The 24,855-nt window shown below is 41.9% G+C and overlaps 1 protein-coding gene across 1 annotated transcript in view; it reads right to left on the reverse strand.

The window, feature by feature from the left end:
- slc4a2b (solute carrier family 4 member 2b) overlaps positions 1-21,593 on the reverse strand; it is a 43,032-nt gene extending 21,439 nt beyond the window's left edge. The window contains exons 1-6 of the mRNA XM_080020330.1: positions 21,547-21,593; positions 15,634-15,809; positions 4,416-4,587; positions 3,964-4,178; positions 2,224-2,351; positions 649-869 (exon numbers count right to left, since the gene is read on the reverse strand). Coding sequence (XP_079876456.1) covers positions 649-869; positions 2,224-2,351; positions 3,964-4,178; positions 4,416-4,587; positions 15,634-15,693 — 796 coding nt within the window. The 5' untranslated portion in view covers positions 15,694-15,809; positions 21,547-21,593. The remainder of the gene's footprint in view (positions 1-648; positions 870-2,223; positions 2,352-3,963; positions 4,179-4,415; positions 4,588-15,633; positions 15,810-21,546) is intronic.
- Between the last annotated feature and the right edge of the window lie 3,262 nt (positions 21,594-24,855).

The raw sequence follows: 24,855 nt of genomic DNA on the forward strand, positions 1-24,855 counted from the left end.
CTGCAAACAACAATGTTTCTAAAAACACAGTCCTGTTGTACCTCCACAGAACAGTACACAGAAGCGCTTCCGATCGGTCAGAATCCTCAAAGTGAGAGTTTGTTTATATCGCCCTGTGGGTGGGTGGAGTTTGGATGAATAGTGTCATCGTTCTGCCATACTTTGTAGACATAGCAGAACTTAATTACGCAACCAACTATACAACCAACTATACTATATATAATCAAAACACGAAAATCTCAGAACAATCTGCAACCCTACAAATTATCTGGGATGATTATTCATTATACATTCAAGAGCCTTCCATTCAGAGATTACCTGCTTGTATGATCAATAATTGATATTTGCAAAAACACTGACAAATGAGTAATGTTTTAACTTTGCAGCTTAAAATTGAGAAATGAAAGGTTTACATTAAGTGATGAGGAAGCCTAAAAACTATATAGGCTTCATAAATTAAAGCATTATTTTTTAGTTATTATTATTTAGTTTGCATTTTCTAAGTTGATCCAATGTTTTTTTTGTTTTTTTTCCCCCCTGCCTCCTTCATGTCCCATTTTGTCCAGCAGAACTAATAACAAAAGCGTTCAGATTCCAGTGCAGTTAATCACTTAAAATGTCTCATTTTAACTCAGGTCCTGAACTCACTCTTGATGCCGTCCAGGTCGGCGGAGGCCAGAGTTTGAGCCTCGCTCTCGTCCGTGGGGATGCGCTGGTACTTGGCCTGCTCGGCTCCCGTCATGTTGCCGGTGCGGCGGCGCTCCTGGAGGTCGTAGCTGCGTCCAGATGAGGAGACGCGTCGCAGTGGCGCGTGGTCCGACGCTGCTTTGGACAGAACTGGACTGGCGGTGCCCGGTGAAGCCTGTTTTCTGTTGGATAAAACACAGGATCAATGCGGTTTTTGTTTTTTTTATGCAGACAAAAATAATACTAATAAAAAATAAAAACAGTCCAGTCTCATGACATAGCCATTAAAATGCAAAAATGATGCACAAAACATTCTAAGTCAACATTTGAGAAAATTGATGATCTTTAAGTTCAAATCAGGACAACTAGGGAAGGACGAACAGACGAACATCAAATTCCTGTCCTGGGAAATAACCTTCCTCCCTTCCTACTCTTTACGGAACCGATGAGGGAATCCACCAACTAACTCAATGTGCTGACAAAAATATTACCTGATTTGACGGTTTAAGTTGTCGATATAAAGATGTAGTACAAAAAATGATCCGTAAAACTTTGTCCAATACATTTATCTTATGTCAGTTTGTGGCATAGATTAAATACTACTACTACTCACTTCCTTCTCCTACATAGGGAAACTAAAAGGTGGCAACTAGGTTATATATATTACCAAATACTGCCATATATCTTTAAAAAGCTTATTAAACATTACATTAAATAATTACTGGGCTAAAATCATAATGGGAGGAAGGCCAAACCCTCTGGGCTCCTTTGGCTACAACCAAACTCACCGTCCTTCAAATGTGAAGTTTCCCAAAATACCTCAAAACTCAAAAATGTCAGTCGTATTTGAAAGACAACCAGCAGACTGAAAAAACAAAACAAAAAAAAAAAAAACAATCCCAACAGAATATGAAGTTTTTGACCAAACTGTTTTCGTCTTTCTATCGATTTAAAGAAATCCACTGAAGTCGAAGAGCCCATATGGGTCTGCACCTGACACGATCCAGTTCTAATGCAGCAGGAGAATAAAATGTCACAGGTGGGTGGTGGTGGGGTTCCAGGGTTTTCTATGGAGATGGTGATTTACGGCTCTACCATCTGAGGGTTATTCAGGCTGGTCGGCTCAGACACAGCAGGCCCACTAGATGCCTGGCTCATGGTAACCTACACAGAGTCTCCTCGGGCAAAGAGAAGACACTTCTAGAACATGACAAATAACAAATACAAATACCAAATACAAAATAAGAACCCAACCAAACCAAACCAATCCAACTAAACAGGTTGCATGACTTGCAGTTCTCAATGACATGTTTCTCAAAGGAGACCAATCAGGAATGGAGGCCTAGGACTTGGGAGGAGCTGAAATACATGTTGGATTGAGTCGAAACTTTACATCCACACTCTTAGCTTAACCCCAACAAAGAGCTTATTTTGAAGATTTTCCCGAAAAAAACTACTTTCCCCATGATTTTCCATTATCTCTCGAACCTTGGGGCATTCTAATTGGTTTGTATGCCGAAAATTCCTTCTACTCACTCTGTGGCGGTAGCATCGTCAGTGTCTGCACACGGAGCGGACTGTGGAACGATGTCCAGCTCTCGCCCTGGCTGGGAGCTCTCCAGGTCTGCTCCAGACATGTGAGGGTCTTCCTCAGAGACAAAGAACTATGGAGGAACACGCAACATGGCAGCACTGTGAGTGAACCACAATCAATGATAAGGGAACTGTTAGAAAAATAATTACGACCAGATTATGATCAGAAAATTCAGCTTATGTCATTTAAACACCGTGAACATTTTGTCGGGTCCAAACTAAGCGTGTTTTCGGGTGGATCGTATTGTCAAAGTAACATGAAACCTGCTGATGAATGATTGAGGCCATGTTGAAATATTCATAGAGGAAAATATGTTAAAGAAGACATATTATGCTCCCTTTTCAACAAGTGAATATAGGTCTCTGACGTCCGTTACAACATGTTTTAGAGGTTTTTTGTTTTGTTTTTTTTAATCCCTGTGAGATTGCATTTGAGCCCTTCTGAATGTCTCTGTCCCATCCTGTTCCAGAACGGCTGTTTCAGTCTGTGCTGCTTTAAATGTAAATGAGTAGCCAGGCCTGTGTGAGCCAACATGGTTTGAGCTTTACCCAGTTGTATGTAGTTAGTAAGCTTATACTGATTTTACCTCATCAGTACTAAAATCTGTTTCTGAAGTAATTTGAGGCAAGAAATAAGCAATCCAGGAGCGGGATCTTCACTCATTAGATCTACAAGGCCTCATTTAAAAGTCTGTTCTGACTTTCGCGTCAGTGTCTGGGGCAACGCGGAGCTTGGAGCACTGGGGGATAAGGTGGGGCTAGGGGCTTTTTATTTTTTATTTTTTTTTATTCAATAATGGAAGGGTCAGGAAAATAAAGTAAAATAATTTTAATAAATACATCTACGGTTTTGTTTGAGGAAACACTGAGTGAATCGTGCTCCCCGCAGCCTACAGTACAGTCAAGCTACTGTAGACATGCACACACACAAAGAAAGAAACATAGCAAATACTTACATTTCCCTCATCTTCAGTTTTTATTTCCGCTTTCTTTTAAAAGATTTAGAAGAAAAAACTGACTGGGTTGTCTTAATTCATAGTTTGTGTGTAGGCCCATCAGAGACCCACATGTATGTGCACAAGCACCACAAAAGTGAGTTTTTCATAATAGGTCCCCTTTAATAGTCTGACAGTAGGTGATGGTAAGATAACGGCGTGTGGAGGACGTCACACCTGCCAGCCTCCGCCTGAGGTCGCATGACGCTGGATATATGGGATCAGCGGTTACATCAGACCTTCTTAATGCATTTCTTCATTGGTGCAACAGATACATTTCAAGAGTTCAAAAGCTGACTTTGTTTCATAACCAGGATGGTGAGAAAGGCAAGAGAAAAACGACAAGAGCAAAATACATTTTCTACCTCTTTGTTCTGACCACTTGCAGAGAGAGGACAGACGTCTGGCTGAGAAGCTGGTGGGCTTAAAGGAGCAGTCCAGAGCAAAGTAATAATGAGTTCCTCATTGGATTAAAGCATCACTTAATTGGTCTCCCTTGGGGCTTGGTAAGGTATATCTCACGTAAAAAAAACAAAAAACCCTTGTTCAATCAGGCCGACTTATTTCAATGAATAAAAACATGATAAGAAATGCGCATCGCACTGCACAGCTGATGCATTTTGACTCTAACCAGATCCAAGAAGGTTCTGAAAACTCTGAAAGCCTGTTTTGTGGCCCAACAGTTTACCTGCACATCCTGTACCCCGTCAGAATCCGTGGGGGAGGCGTGTGACTCCACCCCTTCATCCTCCTCCTCTTCCTCGTCCTCCCCCTCCTCAATGGGGGCGGCACCCGTCTTGTGATCCCGGTCCTTCTTGCGCCTCTTGCCGCTCCTCTTCCTGCGGCCCTCGGAGGGAAGTTTGGACAGCGGCCGGTGGATGTGATGCGAGGAGTGACGATGGTCTGGGAAGCGGGAGGGATAATAGTTTAGAAAACAGGATATAGAGATAATACTTTTAACTGCATTGTGCCAATTTGAAACCAAGACACTTTTTTATTTCTTTTATTTCACAACTCTACCTACAGTGGCTGAGAAATAACAAAAAGTGCAGGGCCACTGAGAATGAATCACTTGAGGAAACACGGGTGAAAGCAGGCGTCTCAGCATTTTGAATATATAGTCACAGTCTCCTGGCTCACACTCAATGTCCTCTTCATGGTAGTTGCGGTGCTGGTCTTCAGGGACCGTGGCGGCCGGGCTAAGGATCTGCTGGAACCGCTGGACCCCAAGGGCCTTGTTCAGGTCCCGGTCATCTTCCTCTTCCTCCGCCTTGGGGGTTGCCCGTAGCGACGAGGAGGAAGGCGCCTCCTGCTGCAAAGAAGTGAAGAGAGAGTGAGGAGTTTACTGAACTGGTAGAGAGAGATGAATAGAAACGTCCTGGCATCGATGCACTAAACTTGGCAGCCGCGTAACAAATGACTGATGGTGACTCGGTCAGTGTGTGAACAGAGAGCATCACATGACCTCATTCCGCAGATGCTTTTGTCCAAAGCTAATTTCAATGTGGATGTGTCATCCACAGTTTAGACTGTAAATCACAGTCAGATAACAACAAGTAACGAGGATGGGCAGGGGGGAGGCAAAATCCCTGCCTCTCTCGTAGTCCAACACTAGAGGGAGTTCTGCTTCCAGGAACCTCCTGTTAGGGGAAGAGGGATCAGATGACGGATCCTCCACATTGCGTGACTGAGAAATTAGCCTTTAATTGGCAAGGAGGTCAACGCGCTTTGATCGATTACTCCTTTTTGTTTGTAGCGTTTGTATCACAGCGATCATGTGACGGATCAGAGATCTGTTTTGCTCCAGCGTGGCGTTGGGCCCCTGCTGGGCCCGGCTATGGGCCCTGCAGGTGGGGTGTTGTGATAGGGGAGGAAGGCAGGTACGTTCATCCTGACCAACACGTCCACCGCCAGGCCAAGCAGATGTTGCCCCGGCAAACGCACAGATCCCTGGGGCTGTGGACTGGGAACTTGGGGAGGGAAGGAGGCGGGAGGGTCACAGGTCATCTAACGCCATCCCTCCCACAACCACCCATGAGCCGTTCTCAGAAATCTAACACCTTGTCCTTACATTCAATTCTCCCCAGAGACTGAGGGAGCTCCACTGAACACAAGATGAGGAAATTATAACATGTGTGCTTCCAGCTCTCAGTTCACCCTTCTGTCACAGAGGATGAAGATGAATTATGATATCCTATACAGTGCTATGATCGAAAAACAACCTTACATGGTTTACCAGCGTCAAACTTTCCACTCAGATGTAGGTGCAGTATGTTTGGTCCTGAGGTTGAGTGTGAACCCAGCCTGAAGAATTCTTTCTAAAAACACAGATATTTTTTTTTTTTTTTTAATTTAAATGGACTGTATTTGTTATAGCACCTGTTCTGTTCAGGAGACACAAAGGCACTTTACAGTTCTTCCTCACATTCATCCACTCACGCATAGATTCAGGCACTGAAGGAGAGGCCTGATCACTGGGAGCATTTAGAAGTTAATTGTCTTTGCTCAAGGACACTTCCCAAAAGCTACCATGAAGAGCCAGGGCTCGAACCAGCAATCCTCCGATTACCAGACGACCCACTCGACAACATAGTTAATTGTGGGTCATTAGAACAAACGTAATGTCAAAAATGTATGTAAATAATTTCTTAGAGCCAAAAAATCCCCAAAATCCGATATAAATGACATTTCAAATCCAGATTTCAACCATCTTTACATGAAGCTGTGGTTCCCATGACCCATGTGAGAATGTTGCAGTTAAGCTTTGACTCTCATGTACGTTCCACACACAGTTGTGAACGGAGAGCCTTGCACTGACCCGGGGACTGACAGGGCTTTGCAGAAGACCACTGTGTCAGAGCTTCTAAGGCCCGACACTGGCTCGGCTGACGAGCACACTTTAAATATTGACCCAAGGTTCAATTCCTCTTTAACTTTAGCCATTCACATTTTCTGGCAACTCAACAACAGACTTTAAGGAGAGGTAGGTTTATCTTTGTGACGTACAGACCGGCAAGTGGGTCAGAGACGCCTTAAGAACTCACTGGGCCACTAAAGAGAGCATTACAGCAACATCTCAGCTGTCAGTGGAAATAGAAGATTGACAATGATGATTACATTGAAGTTTGAAGACTGATCCAATTAGAGCCAATGCATTGAACCAACTGTTCAATGTATGGGTAAAGGGTAACCACTTTGTGTTACCGCAATAAATTCAGGTAACATAAAGTCACCAAAGTGGAAATAAGGTTTTAAAATGGGCTTCCCAGGAGACAATGCTGAAACTATGCATCCTAAAAGTGGCCAAATCTTCCTCAAAACTTTTAATATCAAATTAGATGTTTGCTTGTCAAAAAACCCAGGAACCACGTCTCTTCTCCAACCTAACCGCGCCCTCGGTGCTCAGCTGTACTGTCTGGAAGTTTATTTTCACAGAGCCCTCATTCATATCACCGTTTCACAGTAAATCTCTAGAGATGGGAAATACATGTGAGGGATCCGCAAAGAGGTGAAAACATTTCCCACAATAAAAGCATGTGCAAAAACAAGCTGTGGGCAGAATGGTCCGACATACGCTTGCATTGGAAAGATTGATTTGAAAAATACGAGTAATTAAAAAACAAACAACACTTCAACCTCTGTCAACTAACATATCCAAAGGATACACATTGTCCGAGGCGGTAAGCTCCGTTAAGTGGTGTGAGACTTACCTCGCTCATGTTTAAGTCAGCTTTAATGGAATCACAAACAGCGTTTTGGGTGGCGACAAGTTTTAGTGCCCACAACCATGGCAACACTGGAGCACAGACTCCAGTCTCTCTAAAGAACTGCGGGCGAGGGAAACCCTTTTCCCTGCGCTTATCAAAACCTCGTGACGGTCTAATCACGGCACTATCTAGCAGCCTGCCACCTTTACCAATCTGCCCCGTTGCGGCGGGACAGAATAAACAGCTCTCTCCTTTTCCCTCTGAGGACAAACGTTGCCTGAAAGGACAAGAAGTGTTTAAACAACAGGGAACAATACCTAACGTTGACGCTATGCTCCGCATTTTGACTTTGCTACATGAAGCCTAAATATTGACTGAGGTGCTTTAGGTTAATCAACCTTGAAGGACAATGCTGTGCTTAAGGATAAGCATTAAACACCTGAGAGTGTTTTAAAAAAAAAAAGAAAAAAAAAAAAAAAAAGAACACTGGTTTACAGAGCTGTTGAAGAGGTGTGAGTGTCGTTTAAAGATTTTAAAGTAAAGCCGCTCTTTTTAAAGGAAATTGCTCAATGAGTAAATATCCAGACAACAAGCTTGTGGTTTAATGGTTAACGGAAACACTATATGAACAAAACCACAATCTGATGAGATGACATTAGTGAAGATTGATGTCAGAAAAACCATTTGGACAGCGGCAGGAAAATTGCACACAAGTGACACGAGCAGATCTGCACAATTGAAACCCTCTATGCCCCAAAGCGTTTAAAGTGTAGACCGTGTGGACATATTGGTACAAATAGTTTCTCACCAACCTCTCTTTATTACTGTGACAATGCAAATGTGGAACGACCACAAAATTGCACTGTCAGATACGCTACTGACAAATGAGCGTGACAGGCAAGTCTTGTGACTCGTACTTGTGATGTTGCTCACCCCTCCGTCACCCACACAGCACTTGAATATATATTGGCCAGAACAGCACAATGTTACTGTAGGCCTATCTAAATGTTAGCTTGGAAATGGGACAAAATACCTCCCCTACATTGGCAAAAATCCTCACTCTTCACAAGCCAAAGTTGAGAAAAACTGAGTCATTGCTGCATGGATTTTGAAGCGTGTTTGTACCGTGCCGGGCTGGGCCAACAACCTCGGCAACACACTTGAAGGTCTGCTGTGGCTGGAGGGGAGATTATCTGTGCTGAGAGGTCAGCTCCAATCCTGCAGAGTAAGCAGTGGGCAGTTGATGTCGTCCTGATTACGCAACACTTTGGCTGCCGAGTCACCGCATTTCCAGATATCCCTGTGCACCTCCATCAATGTGCTCAGTGTTTTCTGGTGATAAAACCCTATCCACTACGGGGGGGGGGGGGGGGGGTTGTGTTGTTTGGTTTTGGGCACACATGTAGATGTGTGCACTACCAGTACACATAGGAAGCAGCTGCCACTACGTTTAACCAAGGCTCACTTAGTGCACAGCTCACAGAGTTTCGAGGTAGCAGGACTTGGGCATCAATTGGGGAAAAAATGAAAAATAAAAAGAACTAAGCAGACGTTCCATCTCTGCAGAACATTCGTTTTGCCCATCCTGTTCTTGATCAGATTGTAGTATTTATTATGCAAGCATAGACTCCTAAGAGTCAAACAAAAATGTGCTTATTTACTTCCTTTCTTTATATACTACTTACTTACTATGTCTATTTCAAAAGTTAACACTCAAACTTAAATAATTGATGAAAAAAAGTTTAGGTTAACCCGAAGACAAATGGTGTCAATAAATGTTTTCAAACACTTCAGACTAGGAAAATATGTCTAAAAAGTTCAAATTCTGAATCTTTATGCGTCACATGTTAACATTTAACACTTTATTTTTGACTACATAAGCACAACATCTTCACCAGTGAACAAGGATGTGATAAGCGCTCCTGAGATGGTGTTAAAACTCCTACAGTGGCGCCTACACATTTTTCCTAAAGACACATTCTGAATTCGGGGGAAGGATGCGGTTAACCGTTCTAAAGGGAATGAAGGAGGCGGACAGCTGTGATAACCAAGATACTGATCCTTAACTGGCTTCAAACCAATACCTACACTAGTTCCCAGAGAGTTATAACTTTTGAACTGGAGTGATGCCAACATTACATTACATTTATCAGACGCTTTTATCCAAAGTGACTTACAATTATTCAAACACCAACGGACGCAGCCATCAGGAGCAATAAGGGGTTAAGTGTCTTGCTCAAGGACACTACAGCATGCTAGCAGGAAGAGCCTGGGATCTAACCAGCAACCTTTAGATGACTAGACCACCAGCTCTACCTCCTGAGCTACCATCCCCAACACACCTCACTAATGCAATGTGAGGGAGTAGTCTAGTTGCTATCGAGTTGAGGTTGCTGTTTGCCCGGCTATCATGTGTTGGATGATGGATCCCACTTGTGACATCTATATTTTGGGTGCTAAAGTGTTGCGGTGACTATGGAGACCTGGGTTTCAGCCCCTACTATGTTACTAAGTATTTCAAACGAGACATTGCTCTTCAATGTGTAGCTCGAAATACTTATTAAACCCAGTCAGTGTACCGTAATGTAAACAAAAGCGTGCAACAAAACTTTTACAACGCAGGAATTATCTAATCTATATCAGGGAGGCACAGGTACCATTTTTGTCTGACTGAGTTAGAGGACAGAGAAATCCTTCTTGAGCACTTGCCAACACAGAGTTCTAATATGTAAAGTCTTTTCCAGTTACAATCATAGTGAGACCACTGTGTGTTTGCTATTTTTAGTGATGGATTTGTTCACCGCTTGTATGAACAAATTCCAATATGACTTTGAACTCACATTGTGTTCCAAAAATAGGAGATGTAACTGGAACTTGATGCAACGTTACCTTGGTATCTGAATTAGATATCGGAACATTCTTATGAGCACAAGTACATGAGCACAGTATCTGAGCAGATACTAGATACTGGTGTCATTATCACGGTATCCGTAATCCACAGACGTGTAGCACTGCTGAATGAGCGCAACATATTTGGAAACGACATGCTCTCGGTGATTTAGGGATGTGTTTTTATGCAGTGTCTACATGTGTCATTTAATCAAAATGTAGGTTAGAGAGTCCTGACAACCTGAGATCTTCAGCCCACTGTGAAGAGATATTGAATTAGATGTATGCCTTACAGGCGATTATCATCCTTTAAAGGATAGGTTAGGTTCACCATTTTTCAAGCCTTATTAAAATATTACTTTGCATTGTTTCTAACTGTTCATAGCACAACCTTGCTGAAAGCTTAAGTATTGAGAAACTTATCACTGCTGCCGCTTCCCACTGTGCTTAAATAGGAAGGACACAATATTGGCATAGTTTTTATATGTTGTACCGGATAAATATTTTTAAAACTGTGCATTTTATCAGGGTTTTGTTTTTTTTCCAGGGTTTTATTGACTGTTTTGCACTTCTGCAAGTCGGATCTTTTGGCGAAATCCATGTTATCGTAAGAGAGTATAAACAGGAAGTTATACCACTTCCTCCCTCCCCTTGAAGTAATGTGACAATTATTGAGATGTGTGACCGTAAAGCAGAATTCTCACTTTTCAAAAAGGATATTTAATATTTTTAATTATAGATTTTAACATTTGCCCCATTGGATTGCATTCAAGCACAAGCAGAGTGGTAAGTCTCTCACTAGTAAAGCATTGGGAATGTTGTGCCATGAAGAATTATCAATTATGGGGATCAATATTTAAATAAGGTCTAGGTTGTGAAATACGCAACCCTATCCTTTTCAATAGGTCACTGTTCTATATTTGAATGAGTGTTGTGTTCTTCATATGAAATTCAAAGATTGAACCAAAATGTTTTTATATTTCTCCACTGAGTTGCCGCAAATGTCGCAGAGGTACTGCTGGCTTCATACGGGGAGACCATCAGTAATCAGTGATTTATTAGTACATTAGTATAACCTTGACTGCAAATACCTGAGATAACTAAATGTGCAGTAATCAGATTAGTAAAATACAAATACAGTTAATATTCAATTTTTGACTTGCCCCCAAAAGATATATTTAGGGAAAGTTTTGAAAGAATATAATAGATTGAGAGGCAACCCTTATTCTCACATTGGTTCTTCTGAGCAATTTGAGAGTACTTAAAACTCACAACAAAGATTCGATCTAAAAATCCCATTCACTCCTCTGTATGCTCAAACTAGTGCTTGGAATGTCGTCAATTTGTTGAGTCCTTTGTGATCTAACTGTGCAAACTTACCTTCCACGCATAATGAATATCCATCAAACTTCACACAGTTGTACCTAAGATAGATATATGCTGAAGTTATGGCTGTTACTTCCTATGTCAAAAGGTTAAAAATATGAGAGCCAGTTTCGCCGACCAGAGTTACAGGTCTCCACCTCTCTCCCCTGTCACATGACCAGGGAAGCTCCTTGCATCAGGAAGTGGACATCACCCAATTTTGCTATGTTGGATGTTCAAAATCCAAACAAGCGCTATCTGGACTCTGTTTAATGAGATATATATGTAGCCAACATATACACATTGTTAAGAAGATAATAATTAACATGGGGAAGAGAAAGCTGAGCGAGCAGCCACTGACGGTGCACCGAAGAGGTTTTGTAGACGACTGCAGGTTTCTCCTTCTGAGCTATGTGTACGGTTCAACTGTTAAAACAATTTTAAATGAATTTGATAACGGCAACAACTATAACTGATCGCACCAAAACGTCGGGATTCGTGTAAAGAGTCTCAATAGTGGCAATAAATGACATTAAATAGTTCATATACTTTATACTAATTACAGGCAAAATGTGTATAAATAGCAAAAATAATTTGAGTGTCATTAAAGTATCACTGCAAAACTGAGCACATCATATACTGTACAGGGACAGGTCACAAGCCAGAAGAAGATTTTGTTGCTGTAGTCATCAATGTTTGGTTCAACTTGGGTTTAAGCTAAACCACATTTTGCACCCAGCAGTCAGCATTGTGTAGAGGCACCTCACCAGTGTAGCACACACACACACACACACACACACACACACACACACACACACACACACACACACACACACACACACACACACACACACACACACACACACACACACACACACACACACACACACACACACACACACACACACACTTTTTATCCACCAGGAAAACTCAGAGCACTGAAAGGGTGTTAATGCAGTTTACCGTGTTCTGAAACTGGAGGTAGAAGCTCCGCTCAGAGCTGTTGGGTAACCATTTTGGATGTCACTTCTCCGCTCTATATGCAAATCTTGTGATGATAATATAGCAATAAATAATATAGTCTCATGGAGAAAGATTCAGATTTATTCTATTTCCTCAGTTTCTTACTTATATGGAAAATGAAAGTCGTAAACCTAACTTTTATTTCTCCTCCAGACAGTGGTGCACCATGCGCGCCGGTTCCCCACTCCTGTGCCTGTGTTTTTATTTTAGATCTATTTATTTTTGTTTGTTTGACCTGTGTCCCCACTGTCCCGTGTTACCTCACGCACGTCTGCTTTCCGTTGCTATGGGACGCAATTTAGTAAAAACGGGATGATTTATTTATAAAAAGTATTTACACAAAAACAAGTATAAGTAAATCCTGCACTTCTGTAACGGGGAGACGGCATTTGCCACATTACCTAACGTTCTATGCGTCCGCGCACCCACCCCCTCACCCCCCCCTTCCTGATAAAAATAGTCAACTGGCGAACGTGCCCACCCCCCCCCCCCAGCAATCTGAGATTGGAATTTTGCACAATTGCCCAAGGCTACTGGATGCCCTACATGTCATGGAGCCGTGACTCCTGGATACCCGACATGTTACGGAGCCAAGACTGCTGGATAATAGGGCAGTACCCGACTTAGAATTTTGTCAGACGAAAGCCTCTTCCTTAAGGCGAGATAGGCACCGGCCTAGGGCGCCATCCTGAGGGGGGCACGGAGAGGGAGCAATCTGGATGCATTTTGCACACCTGTCCTCCCCTCAGACGGTACAGCCATGCGTGCGTCACTGATGGGGTGCCCGTGTTCGGTGCGCCAAAATAGTGTGTTTATATTTTAGATGTAGGTTATTTTATTTTACATCTCCCTAGGGAACCAAACAAGTGTGTATGGAACGGTATGGAAGGAAACCGCGCTTTCTCCATGCGTTATGCGCAGAAAATAATTTAAAGAGTCTACCCTCCCATTCCGCCGTGCCCCGCCCCCACGCTGTTTTTAGTTGTTTTATTTGGAGGTACGGGGCATAGCGATCGGGACGCACGGATAACACACATTAAAATATATTTATGATTCCCCTTATTTATAATTCCTTATTTAAATGTTATCTATGTTCATTTTGCAAGCTTCTATCTGTTTAATCCTGTTATTGTAATGCGAACTGACCTACAAAAATAAAATTAAACTGCTGGACCTGAAGAACCTCTGTCGACTGACTGGTTTCCAACTAATGATTTGACTCGTTATGGAGCTGTGACTCCTGGATACCCTACATTTTATAAAGCTGTGACTCCTGGATAGCCTACATGCCATGGAGCAGTGGTTGAGACATTGAGTAGCTGTTGTTTTTTTTTTTTTTAGCTCAGTGACCGTTCACCCCCTAGTATTTTTGAATCAGTTCTGACAGTCTTGTGACAGCTCTGGAGAGGAAACAACTGGCTGAACACTGACAAAAATTCCAAGCTCAGTGAAAGCAAGCATTTCCTGGATTTCGAGGGGCAGAGGCCTGAATTGAGTACAGTGCCGCTTCCTAGACACACCGAATAACAACAGTGTCTCTTAAGTTTTGTTTCTGGAACAGTTTTCAACTGATGAGCTGTGATGTGGTTCAAATATAGACTCAAATCAAAATGTAATCTTGGTGTGGGAAAATATATGTTTTGTACCATGAACCCCCTTTCTCAGGCAGTTCCCGGTAAATTACTGGGATAACCTTTCCGGCACCGCTAGTGATTTTCACAATTCACACATAGAGCTACATTTTGTCTTGCGCTTTTTCACCCACGCCATGACTATGCCGGATTAGATGGGGCAAGGGACAGCCCCTTCCAGTGTAGATGCTTTCATTTGGACAATCTGTGTCGACAACGGACGTAGAATCTGAATCTGATTCATTTTTTTCCTGGCTCTCAGAGACCAGCACTTCAATTCCCACCTCCCTGTCTCTCCCGGACGGACTCTGTTCCCTCCGCTGACAGAGCAGATACAGAGCCCCGTTCCCAGATGCCATAACCCTAGCCCAATGTTCTTGTAATGCATTTAATAGACAACAAGTCCGCGAGACAAGTAATGTTTTTTCCGTGATCAACTTGCAGAAACACACATTCGATACATTAAAAGGAACATTAAAAGACCGTAAACAAGTGGCAGTTTCAAATATGTCATCAGCGGAGTCTTGTGATTGGTTCCCTCGCTCCAGGTGAGAGCGTCTTTTGTCAGACAGACGTAACCCTTTACGTGCTTGTCAAGGAAAAGTTACTGCTTCCATTCACATTCACCGGTATTTTCCCGTAAATTATACTGGGTCGAGAGTGGGGAAATTTATGGAAAAACTTTTACGTAACATCAACACCGGCTCTTGCTCCCACATAACGCCAATGTGGAACATTGTTAGTGGATTTATGGCTTTCAGTGCAAGAAGGAAAGGGGCTGAAGTTAATGATAAAGAGTTTAATAGAGTCCATAGGCTAAAGAGACTTCATCATCGAAAAGAAAGAAAGAAAAACTGATCGTATTGCCACATTTTATGGCAAATGGTAGCTGTAATTTAACTGTCCTCTGCAACATTTATCACACAGGTTCCACTAAGCACTACAGAAGAATATTTCCTCCTTGATGGGATCAATACAGCACTGTCTTATGTAACTGAAAGCACCATGTCACAGAGTGCACAAGAGTTATTGTCTCAAAAAAGGAGGAGGAGGAAACAGTTTCCATTCCTTTGACATTCCCCACTTTTTCTTTTTTTGAAAATTGACATTATAAAAGGAGTAGTGCGCTGCTCTGTTCTGTAACTTAAAGAGCACCATGGCACGGTAGCCATATCTGTCACATTTTATTCAAGTTAAACCAAAATGCGTGGTCAGGGGACTTGGTGTTTGGAGCCCAGATACAAACATGCACAGCTTTGAAGGAGAACAGCACAATCCAAAATATACACTACAACACCAGTCAGGAGCGAGAGCACTGACTAGGCATAAATGCAGCGTGGAGGGAATGTATGGAAGTAAAGAAAAGCTGAAGTTAAACACAGTTTGGTGCAAAACAGCTGCCGTCATAAGAAAGGCTGGAAACTTCGAGAGGATTTACAGTAAAGCTCATCTCAAATCATCAATTTAGTCCACAACATCACGCACATGTTTATTGTACATATTTTCCTTTCCATACTTCCCTCCGCTTCCATCACTGGATGTAAAAAACCTCAATATGCTTTTACGTTTGCGCTCCGGTAGTTTTGCTTTGTATCTTTGACCACCCATCTCCCGTCCTGAGGAGAATGAAGTACAAATCGGATCTAATCGATAGGAGGTGGTTGCGTTTTTAATCATGTGGTCGACATTAGGCTTGACCTAGCGGAAAGAGTCTCTTCCTAGTGTGTGCACGGTTGGACTTACGCTGTGGATAACCGATGCCACGGCGTCAGTGATCTGGTTGGGAACGCTGGGGCTGCTCATGTCTCTGCTGTGGGGGCACCGCAGGGAAGCTGTGGGAGCTCTGGGAGGTTTTGAACGGTGCGACTTTAGCCCTTCTCTTTCTCACTGGGACTCAGACAGCTTTTGTGCAGCATAACCTGAAAAAAACAAAACAAAACAAGCATAGATCAGGAGGTTCAATTACAGCTTTTAAGACGCACGAGATTAACGATGCAGCAAGACAGATGAGGGCCGTTGAGTCCGGTTACGCCTAGAGCAGTCCTGGGTTCACCGCCATTATGTAATGTCAAAGCAATCAAGATAAATTGGGCCATAGTTTGATGGTATTTTATTAAAGGCAAGTAATTTCTTTCAGCCAGCAGTGTTTTAACTACACACTACTCTATATGACTTCACTGATTAGAATACAATACCAGAATTATAATTGACAACGTAATGATTAAATTCACTCTGGAGAAAGGTGTGTTTATCAGTAATGGGGTGTCATCAATTATATTGCGCTCTAAAGTTTGGACCATACCGCCCAGCCCTAGATTAACAGGCGAACGTCTGAAACAAGAGCAGTGAATTGATTGACACTCCACCAGGCCTCTTTTAATAGAACGGCAAGCAGTCTCACTCTCCAGCCCACCAAGTCGCGGGCCCTGAAGCACTTCCAACGCCATCCAAGGTCATTAACAACCGCAGACAGATAAGAGTCCGGATAACACAGCGCTACTGTGGACACATTGATAAGTGCCGGCACGGGACCTCACCTCTGTAACCACTCACCCCTGTTACTGGGGGGCATAAAAGCCAGAATTCTACAGGTGATCGGACGTCTGACAGCCAACAGAAAACTGGCCCATAAACACCAGTGGGGACTCGATGACACAGGGCAAGATAGCTGCCGGAAAGAAATGCAGATAAGAAAAGAGAAATTCTTACATTTTCTTATTTAAGAAAAGAAGGCAAAAGTCTCATGCAGGGACACAAAGTGTGGCAGAGAAGTGGAGCGTGTAGCCCTGCAGTAGGGCTGTGTGCTCTGAAGAATATGGTAATAAAATATGTATCACAATACAGGGAACTTGATTAAATATATCACGGTTTTCAAAACACGATCACTATACAGCGAGGTACAATCCAACAATATGACTGTATTATAAAACTGTAATATAACCTACTAGACAGCATGCACTGCACCGGACCTGCTAGCATTATGTCGAAGCTAAGAGCTAAGCATGGGAACTTTGGCTGCACAGACCAGCACAAATCTTTCAAAAGAAAGAGGAATAAATACCAACTGTGACAAAGCTGTAGATGATGGAAATGTAAGTATTCAAAAAAATAATTGTGCAGTTATGGATTCTTCCGTATTTTACCTCTCGCTCCCAGTGTCCTCCGTTTAAATATTTTCCTATAAATCTCCCGAATTTTCAACCTTTCAAAAAATGAGAAAGAAAAAAAAAAAAAAAAGAGTTGGCAGTAACGTTGAGGGTAGGCTGCGCAATCAGAACGATCTCCGCTCTGCTCCAAACAAAACCAATAAAAACAGTGTTTTTATTGTAGATGTAGTTATTTTCCTCTTTTTCCTAATTGAATGAAACAAAAAAGGCCCGTGCCTAACGGGGTGATATAGAGAGCCCCCCCAGCCACACACAGTTCCAGAGTCAGTGTAGGGAGCAGCTCATTTACATTTAAAGCAACACACACAGAAACAGCCCGTCGAGAACAAGAGGGGCATAGAGGCATGTTAGAATTGCTAGAATGCATAAACCGAGTGGTATTTTCCACACAAAAACTTCTAAAAGACATGTTTTGGGGACCTTAGATGTATATTAACTTGTTGAAAAGGAGTAAAATATGTGACCTTTAAAAATCTGAGCCAACACTCTGTTCATCGACAGTTCCATCCCTGCTTTTCAGGGTCAACACAAGAGATCATGTTCCGTCAAAGACACTGCGGCAGTCGCTATCAAAGTCACGACAAGCCACCCATATGAAGCCACTGATATGATTCTGCATATTCTGATATGCAGAATCATATCAGTGACCTTGTTTACAAGGAGCGATTTCCAAGAGGTGGCCTTAGGTTTCCTGAAGTGGAAGCTCAGTAAACTACTGTGGAGATTAAAAAGGTCACCAACCAGCCAGACTGCACTCTCATATTTGAATTACTGAATCTCCAAATGTACAAGGTGAATTAAGAAAGAAGAAGAAAAAAAACCAATTTGGATTACAGTCCTGAGTCCTTCATTACAGTCCTTCATTGTTAAATTACCTGAAATCTCCTTTAATTTGTGTACACATGTAAAATAGTTCAAGCACAGACCTACAAAGAGTCAGCATGCAGATAAATGCCCAACATAAATGTAACCACAAATTAAAAAAATAAAGATCTTGTTGACTAGTTTTGGCTGTCTTTAAAGATAACTTTCTCGGTTAATCAAGATCCCTGATATACGGAGGAGGAAGGCAGAAAGGTGAAGTTACAGATGCACAGTATCATGGGATACAGCTTGTGTACACCAGGATAAAGATTTTATCCATACCATCAGTCCATTGGATCCCCATGTTTAGGTAGAAATACTAGGTCTATTTCATATAACAATGAAGGAACTATTTCTTCCTTATGGGATATCAGATGCCAAAAAAAAGGGAGGGTGGACACTCTAAAAGGCAAGGAGAGGCGGGGACAATATGCTCTCCTTTTCCCCTGGGTGATCCCCTGGCAATCCTATTTAAAGATGCAGCGCCCTTTAATCTCGTGCTTGAAGCCGAGGTCAGGCCGGACTTCACCTTCTCGATCGCAAATTCAAATTTGTTCAGGAAAACTATACCAGGGATGGGAAGTTGGTCTGAAAACAGGGAAGTTGGTGACAGACTATGACTGCTCCAGGCCCCTAGCCTGGAGCCAGTCGGGAACTACAGACCCTTAAAATAAAATCAAAAACCAGGAACAGTCCGAATTTTCCTCGTGCTCATAAAGCCATGCTATACTCGGAGTGACTCATGTACCATGTGCAGGCATTCGACTGAGCCGGCATTCCATTGTTACGTGGATCAGCTGCAGAATGTCCATACACTCTGAAGCTATAGGCTTACTGGACACATCCAGCTGCTTCAACCTTATGAAGATGAGCCAAAGAGGCCTTCTACCAAGATTTTAATTTGAACACTTCTAGAGCAGTGATTCTCAACCTTTATCATGTCAAGCACCCTCAATTTGACACGATTTTGTCTCTGGGATCCCAGACTGAGAAGATTTATGTTCTTAGTTATGATTTAGTCCAAGGTTCCAATCTATACTCTAGTCAAACAGTGAAACCATAATCAAAAGGGAAATGATTGTGCATTCCCCAACATCTTCCAAATGAAATAATTGCGAAGTTTAACTCACAGTTTAACTAACTCATCTGGCCCAGGACCCCCAGAACCTCTGGAAGGACCGCTGGGGATCCCTGGACCCCACTGTTCACAGTACACGTCCATCAAAGTTGGGTATTTTTAAAAAGGCACTGACCCAATTGTGTCCATGCTATTGAGCGTCAAAATATTCAGTGGTATTTGATGCCAAATTTTCAATTCAGCATCAGTGAGCCAAAGATTTCCACAGGAATAGTAAATTGTCATGTAGTTTTCCTAGTTCAAGAGGATTTCTTTGAGATGTTAATTTGACTCAGTAATTCTCCTTTAGCTCCAGCAGTTCCAGCATAGATGGATGGAATAAAAACATTGGAGTAAAGACATCTATACATTGTTGAACAGGTATCAAAGTCAAGGTAATATAATTGGTAGAGGTATTGTAAAGAAAGTAATGAAAGAAAATAAAGAAAAATAAAAAAATAAAAAAATCTGTAAACAGAATCAGGCTCCATCTGAAAGATTGTTATCTGGCGTTAAAATGCTGTTTAAAAAAATACATTGTAGTAAATCAAAAGTTAATTCAACTCGACGATCTGCAAATAACAACAGCTCCGAGATTGTTAAAGCTCCCCCATATTGGAAATTGAACATAAAAGAGGTCAAAAACATTGATCATACATTAACCTTACCACACAGGGTCAAATTGAATTATTCCTCAGATAATCCTATTGAGCATCTGCTCCCTTTATTTATTAGTTATAATCCTGGCATTAGTTTATCAAGTTAAAGTAGCCTGAATGTTTGTATTTTGTAAAGTAAAATATGGTGAGAAATATCCTTTTACTGTGGTGTTGGGTTGCCAGTTTATGCAGACTCACTACAATAACATTTTATTGTGTCTTGAAATGAGATCTTTCACACCTCGAAAGAAGGACAAACAGGCCTTCTGCGGATTTGCTCACCTCTGTGGTAAAACAAAACAAACCAGTTATTAAAAAAAAATGTAAATTCGGATGAAGTGATATGACTCACTACTTCACTTTAATGACAAAGATTTTCCGGGGGGGGGGGGGAAGTGTTTCAGGCAGAAACACAAGTGGCCGTTAGAACAGTCAGCATGAAACTGACACCAACTATGTCAATAATGTAAAAAAAAATACTTAAGTGACGGTTATTACTATTAGTGATATTATGGTTCATTAAAGTGGGGAAAATTATTTTCAATGATTTTTTTTTTTTTAACAATGTGTGGCATTTCTATGAGATGGAAAGAGAGAGAGAAGAGATAGATACAGAGAGAGAGCGACCGAGTAAGGGGGCGGTGCCACGGATTGAAAGAGTGCGAAAGTAAAAATCTATGACTTTGAATGAATTAATAAATTAATGAGAAAGAGTGACAGAGTCCAAAGCTGAAGAGTTGGGTTTAAATTCACGACACCGATCCATAATAAGTGTGCTCTGGCCCACTGGCTGTGGAAACGGGACAGAACCCACAAGGTCCCGTTTCAATCATCTGTCCGGCAACATCAAGACCACAGACTTGCGTGCTGGTGACGTTTGACAAAAAGGTATAATTAAAATAAAAGAAGGGTTGAAAAGGTCCAAGACTACCCACGAAAATGCCTGTGCAAAAATAGCATCATTTGCCTTTGACATTTTTAATTAGAAAGCCTCAGCCTGCACACAGGCTCATAAAACCAGAAGAATAAAAGAGGAAATGTGATGGCCCCATCATGAAACACAGAGTGAATCATCCTCTCTATGCAGATTGCGTGCGTCTAGTCAAACAACTCACATTCCTAGAAATTGTTTCTGCGGCGATGCAGGGTTTTGAGATAGGACGCCATCAAATCAGTGATATAACGGCGTGCCATCTCAAGATCCCGCATGGCCGCTAAGACAATTTGTCGCCTTATTGGCTCATCTAATCCCAAAACAACATGACACAATCTTCTGTGAGCTAGCAAAAAACAAACACACACACACAAAAAAATAAATAAAAAAGAATCATACCAGAGACAGTGTGTCCATCAGCGTAATAAAATAACAGGGTTTCATTTGACCAAAAAAGTGATCTTCAAGGGAAGTATAAGAATGATATAATAGAAAAACAGAGAAAACCAAGTCTGTCCTTTGACGGAGCTGACTGGTTTTCTAGTAAATTGGATGGGTTTCGATTGAACCCAACCGAAGCGACCCAAACAGGCCAATGAATCCGCCAAATTGAAAGTCACGCAACGCTGGAGCGAGGCTCAACAGTTGTTGTTTTACCGCCGTTCCAGTTTTTTTTACCAAGTGCCAGTGTAACGGTAGATGCTTTTTTGGGTCCTGTTTCCCGCCGGGGTCAAGCCTAATCTCTCCTGATCTTGACTTTTCTTTACATTCCAAAAGTTATTAAAAAACAAAACAAAAAAAAAAAAAAGAAGTAACTAGAATTCAAATTGGAAGAAGTGAATTAAACTAAAGGAGTTAAAAGTGGGGTGGCTGGTGAAGGAGTGAGAGCAGAGTGATGTGTGGTGGTTTCTTTACCTTGGTGTGATTACTGCCGGGGAGCCACCGCTGACATCGTGGAGAAGTCTGAACTCTGGCGCTAGGAGAGACCCGGCGGCTGGTCAGAGTACGGGAGAAAAGCAAACAGAAAGAAAGAGAGAGGGGGGGGTAGAGAGACAAATGGAGGAAAACAGTCAGGACAGAGCAGTGTGTTCAGAGCTCAGCAGCCTGACCAACAGGCAGAGACTGATAACAGTCGCCTGCCGACTCAGGGTTCTGTTTCCTCCTCGAGCATGTGGACATCAAGTCATGTGACTGCTGCCGCTCCACACTGAGTCACACACACGAGCACACACACACACACACACACACACACACACACACACACACACACACACACACACACACACACACACACACACACACACACACACACACACACACACACACACACACTCTACAGTTCTTCCATCAGATTATATCATTGTATTGAAAGACAATCCAAGTCCATGTAATAATATATTTTTACATGGACTTGGATTGTCTTTCAATACAATGATATAATCTGGTGTTGCGACATCCGACACATTAGGAGACTAAAGGAAGACATAGGACAAAGAAGACCATGAGATGAAAGATGAAAGAATCAACCACAATTGTCCGCTTTAACGCAGAATCCAAACACCTGAAGCAGGAAATTGTAAGTTGCCGGCCGCTGCCAATGGTAAACAGTCAGGCTGTTACTCATTCCCTAAAGCTCGGCAGCACATAGGAAAAAAGGAACGTCATTTTCCGAGGAAACCTGGACCCATAAACAAAGGGTCTGCCTTATCTTGACAGAGCTCTGAGACAATGACAGGTCCTTTCAGGTCAGTTCTGTGCTTGATGCCTTGTTCAATAGCTCAATCACAATATTCTGGCTCTAATTCAACTGAGGACCCAAAGACTAAGGCCCACAAAACATGACCTCAATGACAATGACTGATTGTGTAGAATCACCCAAACTAAGCATCCACAAAGCCTAACTACAGTACAGGCAGAGCTTAAATTGGGATTTGGGAGGGCCTTACTTTTTTAGCAAACCTATTCATTTTATTTTTATGAGAGGTCGAACGTCTCAAAAACCGTGACGCCTGTTCAAGGATACGAGGAAGAATTCTGATTCTGATTCTGATTTACGTTACTTGCATGCATGGGAGCAAGTGTAAACAAACATTGGAGAACAGGGCTGCTGGAAATTGCTCATTGGATGGATTACTACAACATTTGCCCGTTTGCTACTGCGCGGCGACAACGTAAGGTGAGGTGGATTATAAAGTTGACACCTTCAATCTTGCAAATAAGTCGGATGTTGATATGCCGCTTATTTTGCCTCTCCTGTGAATTTGAGAGCCCGGTCAAGTGCTTTCCCATGCTGTCAGAGGCTTCACCATGTGTTTCTCTTTAATATAAAAATTGTATTACTTGAATATATAGAAAACAAAGGCGGAATATTAATACCGTGAAACACTGTATACCGCAGTATTTTAGAAAATACCATCCCGTACTGAGAAATTTCATACTGTTACATCCTTGTATCAATGGCATATTACACCAATAGTCGCGCAAGAAAAATGAAACTGCTGCTGGTGGAACTTTGGTTTCAGCAACCACGGCTCAGTACAGAAAAACATACAACGTCGACCAGGGATTCTTTTCAATATATTTCTGATTTAAGTATTTACCCCTAAATGAACCCCAGATTACAGGATAGTGTCAATTACAGAAGCAGAAAAGTAAGGATCTCAAAAGGTGAGGTGAAAATTCTTCAGTATTTCTGCAAATTCTATTCGGTCCAATTCCAGTTGTTGGAACATGCTCACACACTCCATGCTGCCACGCTCCCAATCAGAAAAGCCAATGGCATAATCTCACCTGGCTTATAGTTTTCATTTGCTAACTCTACGGTTTTACCAACTGGTTTAAAGCCCACTGAGCGCTTAAAACATGACTTATTAGTCAGCTGAAGTTGGAAACACACAAACAACGTAAAGTTAAATCTGAGGCACAATATACAACTAAATCTATAGTACACTATCTTTGTTGTTCTGAAGTTGAGGTGAAGTTAACAGTTGGAAATACTCTTTGGTTGGGTTTCTTTGGCTAGGAGTGGGTATTAGAAAAAAAAAAAAAAAAACAGCCACGAAGAAAGCGACATTACCCAATAATCCAACACAAAGTCAGCTCGTGGATTAATTGTGTTTTGCAGGGAACAAAGAGCGGTCCTGTGATCTAAACACGTCGCTTAGCGCTCGGTCAAATAATCAAACATTCCTCGACGGCTTATAAGAGCAGTCCTTAGAACGGAACAAATGCCTGAGGACACTGTGACAAGGCTGTGTACGTGCGCGTGTGTGTCCCTGGAGATGTCTGCTCACTACGGAGTCACAAGTCTTGCGGGGCTTTCCTCCGCTCAGCTGGCGTACCGATAACAACATTATACACTCACAGTGTTGCCGACAACTATAGAAAGCGGGAGGGGAATTTTTTATTTTAGTTATTAAAAAAAAATTTAAGCGGTGACCAACCAATAAACCCATTGCGAATCAGTTGAACCCCAAGAAAGAGAAAAAAATCAACATGGAAATGTCATTCTTCACCTGGTCACATCCTGCCTCCTGACTGTTTGTCTGGGGAAACTACCTTTTTGGATTCATGTTATAAACCTCAGCATCCCATGTTTCACTCAATCGAAAGTGCTCAGTTCTCCATTGTCGAAAGGAAAAGAAAGATGATCAAACTTTGCGGCAAAAGTAGGAATTTGTGTATAATAACACTGTCCCTTCTTCTTTAATTTAAAAAAAGGACTATAGCTGTTTCTCCTCAGCGCATACCTTTTTCATTTTTATTAGCTATTCTTGTCAAAGTTACTTTATTTTGCCAAACTATATATACACATTATGTTATGTATACATTTCATGTTAAAATGATGGCGTTTCCACCCTTTGAAGTGAAAAACGAACTGTGGCACTATCAAGTGACTTTGTGCACTACTGTAATCACTAGCAGGACCAGAAGATAATTTAAAGAAAGGTTTCTCACCAGATCGTTCCAATTTCCAAAACCGGAAATAGACTATCTAAAAGTCTTAAGATATGAGTGATCATCACGAAAATAACGTAAGCTAGCTAACTAGTGCTAACTAGTAAACAGGCGAAAACTACAGTACAGGTACAGTACTTTACAAAGGTACAGTAGTGTCCGTCTCTGCAGTTTATTTTTTTTCCTCTCTTATAATTTTACTCTGAAACTAGCCTAATCTGCCCTGTTTATCATCAAATTCCTTAGTCATCGAACAGCAAGGTAAAT

The sequence above is a fragment of the Zeus faber genome, assembly GCF_960531495.2.
Source record: "Zeus faber genome assembly, chromosome: 19".
In the NCBI taxonomy this organism is placed as follows: domain Eukaryota; kingdom Metazoa; phylum Chordata; class Actinopteri; order Zeiformes; family Zeidae; genus Zeus; species Zeus faber.